Consider the following 9919-nt stretch of genomic DNA (forward strand, 5'->3'; position numbering starts at 1 on the left):
TTATCACAGAGTGATTAGATTGATTGTTGGAGTAATTGACAGTAGTGATGAATTAGAGGCACGATGTTATATAAGTACTTAAAGGGCCCAGGTGAATGCAAAGGGGTAATATGAGATGTCTAAAAAAAATTTATATACCTTCATCTACTACTGTTAATTGAATTCTAATAAAAATTTAATTTTGTTCTTTAGTTTGACTTATATACTGTTTTGGATTTTGTAAGAAAAAAGAAGGAAATTTTGTTATTTTTTTATTTATAAATTCTGGGTTTTTTTTTTTTTTTTTTTTTTTTTTTTTTAGCAAATAGATCAGGAAGATTAGGAAGAATAATTGTGATGTATCTGTTGCAACTGTGTGTGTGTATTGTTGAGCTAGATTACCAACTACAAGCTAGAGATCCCGAAGTGTTTTGTTTCGATCTAGCAATATTGTTGAGCTAGATTACCAACTACACGCATCTTTCTTTCTTTTTTTTTCGTTTTTTTTTTTTTTTTAAATGGCGTTTTCACGTGTAAACAATTCACAAGGTCACATATGGAAGAAATAATTTTTGTTTTTCTATGATCTACGATCTATCAATTCATTTATTTAATGTTGTAGGCATATAATTTTTATTGGTCACAAAATATCATATTTCGACTCAAAATTAAGTTAAAATTCCCTAAATACTTTTCCGAAAAATCCACAATTGGCTATTTAGTATAAATATCATATGTTAGGTAGCTCTCTTAAAAAAAAAAAAAAAAAAAAAAAAAAATGTTTCTCCGTCTCTATATGTACATACTATATAAATAATAGCCTCATTGTAACTTTTTATACAGATCACAATTAAATTAGATAAGTACTTCTTAGAAAATTCTTTAAATCTAACTCTTTATTTATTTATTATTATTTACTAACTATTTCTTTTTGAGAATCTAATATTTACTAATTAAATATGCATCGTTTCCTTCTATTAAAAAAAAAATCATGAATTGTGTAAATTGGAATGCAGGACAATTCAATGATATCATTTTAATTTGAAAGTAAAAGATTAAACAGTACTATAATAAGAATAAATCCACACAACTGGTGCAAATGAAAGTAATATATTACAGACAACCCAATACCATGATTCCCAATGCTTAACATATAAACAAACATGCTAAGTTCCAAAAAGTTTTGCTAACCAGATTATACACACCAACACAAATCCTGTGGAAATACGAGAATGTACATCAAACAAATGACGTTGATCTTGAAACTTGTGATAAGGCATCTTCAAAGTGATCATCTTCAATCTTGTCAGAACTCAAGCTTGGTTGGATGTAAGATCTGAAAACTTGTTCCATATGAGGAATTTCCTTTAAATCGCGGCAAGCAACTTCCAGAGCTGTGTCGCAGAAAGATCGGTAGAATTTCTTACTGCAGACATAGCCAAATATGAGGGACAGTATGATGGCTGGAAGTATGAGCGGTGCATAGATGAATTGCTTCACCCCAAAGTAACCTAACATAGTAAGTTGGTATATTATCAGAGCTGCTAGGATGCGTTTATGCATGTGTGGCCACATCCTTCCATAGCTTTCATAAGCTGGAACATAAACTTTCAGTGCCTGTCACATAAAACATAAGAAAGAAAACTAAATTAACATGAAAAAAAAGAGGGGGGCAAATATTTGAGCATGCTAGAGCTCAGCAAAGAAGCTTGGTAAAACAAAAAAAAAAATATCAGAAATTCAAATAAAATAAATGAACTTTACCTGATTTCTAAGAATTAACCAACCCAAACCAAAGTAAACCACACCAAATGGGATAATAATAGGAGCTATAACAGAGTAACAGAGGACAATTGTGACGATCAACATGTCACCAGGAAACCTAGTTCCATACCGAAGATCTCCTGGGTACCAAGCTTCCTTCACCTCAGCTTCAGTCTTACAAAGATACTTCCTCTTTAAATGGAATATAATTAGAGGAACTATTCTGGACAATTCAAGACCATAGCCAACAAAGAACCTGGGAAACAAAGAATTAATAAATTAAATGAAAAGTGACTGCATAAAAACAGATAGCAAGCAAAAATAAAAGACCAAATAATATATTAAAGAAAATCAGGAAAAAGCCGGATTTTGATACAAAGGGTGTATGGCACCAAGAGAAATGATATAGTTCCATTTATTTCCCATATCATTTGAGGGTGCACATCCACCCTATAGATTTGATTCACAAAAAATGTCATCACTCCAGATCATGACCAAAAGAACAGCATTCTCATCAACAGGAACCTCCTCTTTTTTTTTTTTTTTTTTTTGTTTGGGGGGGGGGGGGGGGGGGGTGTTGTTGGGGTTTACTGAATAAAAAAGAAACCACAAATATATAAAAATGCAAAATCATAATCTTACCTCAAAGCCACGAAGGTCAGGAAGAACGTGGCATTGAGTGGCAGGGCAGCCGCTAGTAAGTCAGGTAGAGAGTCGGGATCCTTCTTAATGGACTTGAAAGTACTGAACAATGCTCCACCCACTGTCACTCCAATGAAAACATTTAACACTATGAAATAAAAATATTTCCCTGAAGCAGCTCTTACTACATGACTCTCAGAGGGTATTCCCTCAGCTTTGGAGAGAGAATAAAGGAACTTCGGCAGCAAAGCCAAAAAAATAATGAGTGCAAGCTGAGGGAGGTAAGCTTCCAAAACTGTCTTGATTGCATCCATATCCACAATTGGCTTTAAAAAAGGTAGATATTTTTTCAAATTTTTCAGTGTTGTGAGAGCAGAAATAAATCCAATTGGAATCATGAAGAAAACTATCGTCAAGGCCACAACAATGTAGATGACATATTGTCGCACCTGCCTCTGAAAAAAACTGATTTTAAGATTAGTCCATATCATTTGACGAAATTCCGGAGCCTCTGTAACTGTCCATTTGTCAACCATTTGAGCATGTAGACTCTGAGCTGCAGAAGCTGCAGCCACCCTGCTTGAGAAGAAGACCAGAGCAGCATCTAGCTGCTTCTCTCTGAGAGTGTCTTTTTGTTCCGATTCCAGTTTTGGGGTTACTTCAGTAATCTTCTCATTATAGTACTCTATGCTATCAACTTTTTTACCAATCAGACCAAGGAAGCCAATTCTATTAGTGGGCCTTGCTCCTTCTGGTTTGCCAGTTTTTTTTGACTGCGCATATACTGCTTCAGCACGGGCAAGCTTCTTCTTGTACCCTTCTAATTCTTCCCAAAGTTTGTTCACCTAACAGAATCAATCAATGTTATAAATGCATATATTACCACCAAAAATGTAAAAACACACCATAAACCATTCAAATCAAATGAGATAATCATATCCAACCTATGGTATTTTTTCTAATTCATCTTGAATGCTCACACAATTCAGCTTCAAATGAGATATTGTCTTAAATTTGAACCTTCAAATATGATATATCCATGTATTATAATAATAATTTAGTATCATCAAAAGCTGAGAAATTATGATAAAGTAAATTTCTCAGACAAATATATCACTAGTGCATAGATATAAACAATTCTATGAGCACTGTGCAATATTTAACGGTCAAATTAATGCAACAAAAAAAGAAAGTAAGTATAAATAGCAACTCAATGCCTTACCACTTTGTTGTCTGTGACCACCATTGATCTGTAAAACGACTCGGGATAGATCCTTTTAAAGTATGAATCAACCTGTTCTTTTCTTGTTTGACCTTCAGGGACTGGAGGTATGTCTCTAACAAGAATGGCAAATTGTTCTGCTCTCACTTCAGGAGACATAAGAGCATCAGCTCTCAGTGCAGAGACATGCTTATAAGCCTTCCATAGCAGGAAATATGTGACAAATGAAACCCAATAAGTGGCTAACAGGAATGCCCACAAGCGAGAACTGTTCTCCTGTATTTACAAAGAAACACGAAAAACTGCATTCAGAAGAAATGAACAGGCATAGATTGCTAACTAAACAAACAAAATAGAAAGCCATTAATAGCTTGGATTCATCAAGAAACGATATATTAGTTGAATAGCATGACACAGAAATCATATATTCAGCACCATCAGCTCTGTAAATTGTGCCCCTGAACATATTCATCTGATATGTATGAGATATTATTTGGTGGTTAAAATAATTTACCATGTGCACTTTGACAAGTCTAATAAATCTAAGCCATCCTGATCACTTACTAACCTAATGTGCTGAGAGAATAAAAGAAATAGAATTATCGATCCAGATTATGAATGGTAGTGTGGAATACCTTAACATTTCCCATGGCTAACTTGTCAAGGTCATTAAAAGTCCCATTGCTTGTGGTTGAGGCAATCTTTACACCATCGTCAGTGGCAGCAACTGGTAGAAGAACTGGCAGCAGCACTAAGCCAGATAAAACCAAGATTCCCAACACTGCAGATTAATTGAAAAAAGGAGAATATAAGAATTTTTTTGCATTTCTCCAGATTAATAGATTTAGTCCGTTTGAATACAACTTATTTTTGTTGAAACTAAAAACTGAAAACACGGTAGCAAAATAATTTTTTAACGTGTAAATAGTGCCGTGAACCCGTGAACAGTACATGAACAGTAAATTTTGTCTCTGCACAGTGAATCTATGTGATTTTACTGTTGGGACAAAAAAAAAAAAGGGCAGAAAATATGAACGTGGATCCGCAAACACGGATCCAAACGCTCACTAAGATATTTCTTATATAGGCCTTACACAGAATTAAGTCAATTAACTAGCTCTTGGGAACGTTAAAAAAGAAAAAGTTGTACTCAGTACACAAAACTCCCACTTTTGCGGGGTTTGGGAGAGGTCATGGTAAGTATCCTTATCCACAATTTTTTTTTTGAGCGACTGACTTCCAAACTCAAACCCACAACCTGTTGCTTGATAGAAGGGCACTTGCCATCATACCAAGATGAACTAGCATATCCTTAAAATTATACAAATTAAAAGTCTAAACTCATCATTTCAACTCTTCAAGCAACTTCCAATAGGTAATCTTGCCAAATTGCTACAATTTCTCTTGAAACAGCCTTCCCTCTTCCATCATTGTATTTTCCCCCACTTTGATTACAAAACACTTGCATCAGTCTATCTCTGATAAATGTATTACAATCCGCAAAGCCTAACTTCTCTTCTAAGGACTTAATCAATGAGGATGCAAACCTTAACAGAAAGGTACTGAGGAGGCACAGCATTAGTCATGGAAAAACCAAAAACGAATATAGTCACACATAAACTGTCTAGACATGTCCACGTGGGTGATTACTGTGTGATTTGAATGGATGAGGCTCTGCCCATAGTGCCTCTCAAAAAAGAAAGATTCTATTAACCATTAATGAAATTCTTTTATCGTTTTCTCATTTGAAAAGATAATAATATAACCAAATACTATATGCTGTACCCAATATAAAAGATTCTTATTTCTGTGAAGTTTGGGAAAGGTGGTTGATAGGCAGCTTTACCCCTAATTTTAGAGAGACTGATTCTCGAACTCAAACCCACCACACATAGCTTGGGCAGTGGTATTTGCAATCACACCAAGTCCGAGCTCTAATATAACCAAATACTGAAGATTTTAAAATTACTTACAAAAAGTTGCATTGTACGATCTATTCTGTCATTCCAATTCCTCAAATAGCAATACAGATCCACAATATAGGTGTGAAACTTGAAATTAATTTCTTTTTCTTTTTTTCTTTTTTGATCAGTAAAACTTGCAAATAATTTCAACAAACAAGCAACAATATTGTGGGCAACTATCAAAAGGTAAATCTTCTAATCCAATTTAAACATTAAATGTCTTTCCACATATGAGTACACTCTGACTTCTCCATAAGTGTCAATTGCAACAACATCCTTACTCAAAAAAAGGTATTAAAAAAATAATAAAAAATAGAAGTCACTTCCCACAAATAGCAATACAGATCCCCAATATTTGTGTGAAAATTGCAACTGATTTTTTTTTTTTTTTTTTTTTGATAAGTAAAACTTGCAAATAATTTCAACAGTCAAACAACCATATTGTGGGGAATTATCAAAGGGTTATATTTTGTAATCCACTTTAGAACATTAAATGTCTTTCCACATATGAGCGCACACTTGACTACTCCATAAATATCAATTGCAACAACATCCTTACTTAAAAAAAGGAAATAAAAAATAAATAAAAAATCATTTCCCACAAGTATGACAACATCTAAAAGCCGCTCACTTTTTTCAAAAAGGAGGAAAAAAAATTTTGAATTTTCATTAAATAAAAATAAAAAATTGTTTCCAAGGAATGACATCCCAGAACTAGAATTACACCAACCCAATACAATTATAGTATTCAAAAAAAAAAATTTTTTTTTTAATCCATGAAAAGCACAACAAGATCAGAACTTTACCAAAACTACAAGCAGAAAGTAACAGAGAAATTGAGAGTGAGAGAGAGACAGAGACAGAGACAAACCAGTGCTCAAGAACACAAAGTAGACAGCAGTGTCATATCCTGAGGCGGAGATAACGTCCTGTTCCGTTGAGGACATGGCCTCATGGATCCACGAAAACGGGTTCCGGGTCCTGGACCCGCCTTCATTGGGATCCAAACTCTTCAAGATCCGATTCGGGTAGTAAATCACGCTGTTCCCAGGCTTACTCGACAACCATGCGAACAACAACATCAATACTATGAATATCAAAAAGGATGTCCCTAAGGACGTCAAAAACGAACTAAAATCCATCTGGGTCTCTCTCTAACAAGCTCTTTTTTCTCTCAGTTTATGCCAGAACTCTCTCTCTCTCTCTCTCTCAAAAGCGTGACTGAGTGAGTGACTGAAACTGTGAAAAGAAGGTATATTTAGGAGTGGAGGAGAATAAGCATATAGGAATGGAAATGGAAAGAGCGGGTTAATGGGATCATTGAAAGAGAGAAAGCAAAAAGTAACCGTTAGGAGATGAAGAAGGAAAAGATGTGATCATGAATGAAGATTGGTTGGTAGTTACGTTTTTGACAAAAAAGAAAGCAAATTATGCAATTATTTTTTGGTTGTTTGAAAGAGAAAAGGTGTGTAATAAATATCTGGAGGAGTGATTAGCTGGTTGTGGGGTAAGACTTTATTTTGCTCTTTCAATGTTTCATTTCAAAGTTTTTGTGTTTCCGGTTTCATTCTTTTAATGCTCACTCACACACGCATTGGACACACAAAGAGAGAGAGAGAGAGTACTGTGGAAATGGATTTGGATGATGGAGATTGATAATGTAGGGGGGGGACAGAGAGTTAAAAAGGGTGACAAGTTTTCCGTATATAATAAAATCCGAAAAAAAGGGGGACTTTAAAAGGACAAAATTTCTAACAATTGACGATAAGTCTCTTTTTATGGGCCAACCATGCATGTGAGCTCTGAGATATGGTGGGGTAATTCTGATTCTCATACACATAAAAAATAACAATTATTATAAAATAAAATAAAATAAAAAGTGACGTTCTGATACATGAAGCAACTGTTGGTGATGGTTCAATTCAGGTGAGGTAGTGAGAAAAACAAAGGTTGTTGGTTTATATGTTGATAAGGTCAAATGGGGTTCTTAATCTTTGCTTGTGTAGTTCTAGTCTTGTGCTTAAATCTTTCCTTTCAAGCAAAAAGAAATAAAAATAAAATGAATTGAGTTAAGTTGTTGTAGGTGGCTGCATTATTTATCTCTTAGCCAAAAAAATTGATTCATTTTGCTTGACCCCAATAAAATGAAGAAGGAAAAAGAATCAGCTAGGTCATGCAAGCTGGTCATGGGATACAGCGTATGGTTGATCTGGCTTGGTATGAGTGTAATCATTCTTTATTATGCGCTTTCTAATTATGTCACATATTATAATAACAAAGATTGATCTGTGTGATAATTGGTTGCCAACCAACTTTCTAGGATCTTTGTTCTTTTTTTGAGAAGAAATGCACAACAATAGTGCTGAAATATATTTTTGCAGAAGTATTGTAGTAAAATAGATGCATAAGCCAATACGAGTGATTGGGGTTAGTTGGCAAAATTTGGGGCTTATGCTATTTTACATCTACTTATATCAATACTCTAACCATGTGGGAGGTTAGGCTTATAATCCAAAAAGAATACAAACAGTCTAAGGACCATGGCAAAGCATAGTGATCAAATTTTTTTACCAAGAACCATAATTGAGCATAATGGCCGAATAGCCTAATATAGAAAAAAATTAACTTATAACACAATCTCATGAGATATCTTCCTCTCAGTTGGCTAATTTATTTTTTGCTAACTTATTTTACTATTTAACTTATTTTTGTTATTATTTATAAGTCTTACTACACTCTTTTATACTATTTATGAGTCTTATCATATTATTTTAACTAACATTTACCTTTATTTATTCAGTAAAAAGTTTTCACAAAATATGGAAATCTCAAACAATTAGTGTGGTTATCCTCTAAAGAAGTTTCCAGTGCTATTTGGATTTTTCTCATCGCATACAAAATGGGGTTGCTACTTTGAGACACATCCCCTAACAGGAGGGCGTACAACCTAGTTTAGGGTGATTTCCCTTTGAAAACATCTCATTTCATTTATTAAGATAAGCAAGAGCTCTAGAACTATTAGTTTGTTATATTATTATATCTCACTCTCTTCCCTAGCTTACTGACTTGACAATGAAAGCTTCTCTGACCAACAGGGTTGAACTGAGGCTTCTCTTTTTCATTAAAGATAGGATACACTACCATTCAATCACCATCAAAATCATTGTTACAGTTCCATCTCTTTTCCAAAATTTAATCCACCTACAAAAGTGTTTGGCACAAAACAAACATTTAGGCTTTGGGGATATTGTTTTAGTAATATTGTTTAAGTTTTGTGAAAATATATATGTGTGAAAAAATATTATAAAAATACGTGTTGTATTATTTAAACAATAAAAAATATTATTCAAACAATATTAACAAACAAGCCCTCAATATTTTTATAGGATGAATTAAAAATGAGTTACATTGTATATAGGAATAGGCTACTTGTTTAGATCTTCATGAATGGTGAACCATGTACTCCCATTAAAATATACCTTAATCAAAAGATACTACCATATCTGTTTTTGAATAGTTAATACTAATGGAATATTCATAACCACGACAACTGATTAGCACACAGGATTTAGGGGTTTTTTTTTTTATTCTTACAATTTTTCCACCACAAATTTTTTTTTTTTAAAAAAGAGAGAAATGATAGGGATTTTATTAATTGGTTTGCATTATATATAAAGAAACAATAATGATAAGAAAATCAAGCACTTCTTCTATTTACAATTTTACATATATAGTTTCACCCTCAAAAAAAAAAAATTTACATATATAGTTTCGATCCACCCAAATACAAATGTCACTATTGGTGAAGTATAGCCACCAAGATCTTGATTCCTACTGTTTCAATCATATGGAGCTTTAAACCATTAAATACCGCCCGGAGGGATTGAGAATAATGACATACATTTCATTCAAGGGGAGCAGGATAATGTGATTTTCCTCGTAAAATTCAACTTTCATAAACCTAAATAACTTTTAAATGCCAATAAAAAACAACTGGTTTGGATAACTTTATTTTCCTACTTAATTGATTTATAGTAGGTTTTTTTTTTTTTTTAATTCAAGTCTCAATTTTTTTTTAAATACCTACTTATTTTTTAAGTAAATTGAGTCTATATATATATATAAGTTCATTCAAACACACATAACAGCTGTCTAGTGTCTGCCATTTTGCTGGCTTGCTAAAGTAAATATGGAATGAATCAATTGATAGAAAATCCAATCCTCTATATAGATTATATAATTATTTTTCTCACACCAAAAAAAAAAAAAAGAAAAGAAAAGAAACCAAACGAACAAACTATGATGAAAGAAAAAAAATGAAACAACTCATTACAATTTCATTTACAAT

The 9919-nt window shown here is 33.2% G+C and overlaps 1 protein-coding gene across 1 annotated transcript; it reads right to left on the reverse strand.

Annotated features, from left to right (window-relative positions):
- Positions 1-999: 999 nt before the first annotated feature.
- On the reverse strand, positions 1000-7205 carry LOC115989580 (CSC1-like protein ERD4). The gene is made up of 6 exons (XM_031113336.1): positions 6443-7205; positions 4243-4388; positions 3608-3883; positions 2386-3230; positions 1744-1999; positions 1000-1596 (listed from the first exon to the last, which is right to left on the reverse strand). The coding sequence occupies exons 1-6, from the start codon at positions 6711-6713 to the stop codon at positions 1219-1221; spliced, it is 2172 nt and encodes a 723-aa protein (XP_030969196.1). The 5' UTR covers positions 6714-7205; the 3' UTR covers positions 1000-1218.
- Between the last annotated feature and the right edge of the window lie 2714 nt (positions 7206-9919).

Source organism: Quercus lobata, chromosome 5, assembly GCF_001633185.2.
Source record: "Quercus lobata isolate SW786 chromosome 5, ValleyOak3.0 Primary Assembly, whole genome shotgun sequence".
Lineage (NCBI taxonomy): Eukaryota > Viridiplantae > Streptophyta > Magnoliopsida > Fagales > Fagaceae > Quercus > Quercus lobata.

Coding starts and splice junctions, on each gene's coding strand:
- LOC115989580 (XM_031113336.1), bottom strand. CDS start 6,713: ATGGATTTTAGTTCGTTTTTGACGTCCTTAGGGACATCCTTTTTGATA. Junction 3,231..3,607: donor TGGTCACAGACAACAAAGTG/GTAAGGCATTGA, acceptor TGATTCTGTTAG/GTGAACAAACTTTGGGAAGA. Junction 2,000..2,385: donor CTGACCTTCGTGGCTTTGAG/GTAAGATTATGA, acceptor TTTGTTTCCCAG/GTTCTTTGTTGGCTATGGTC.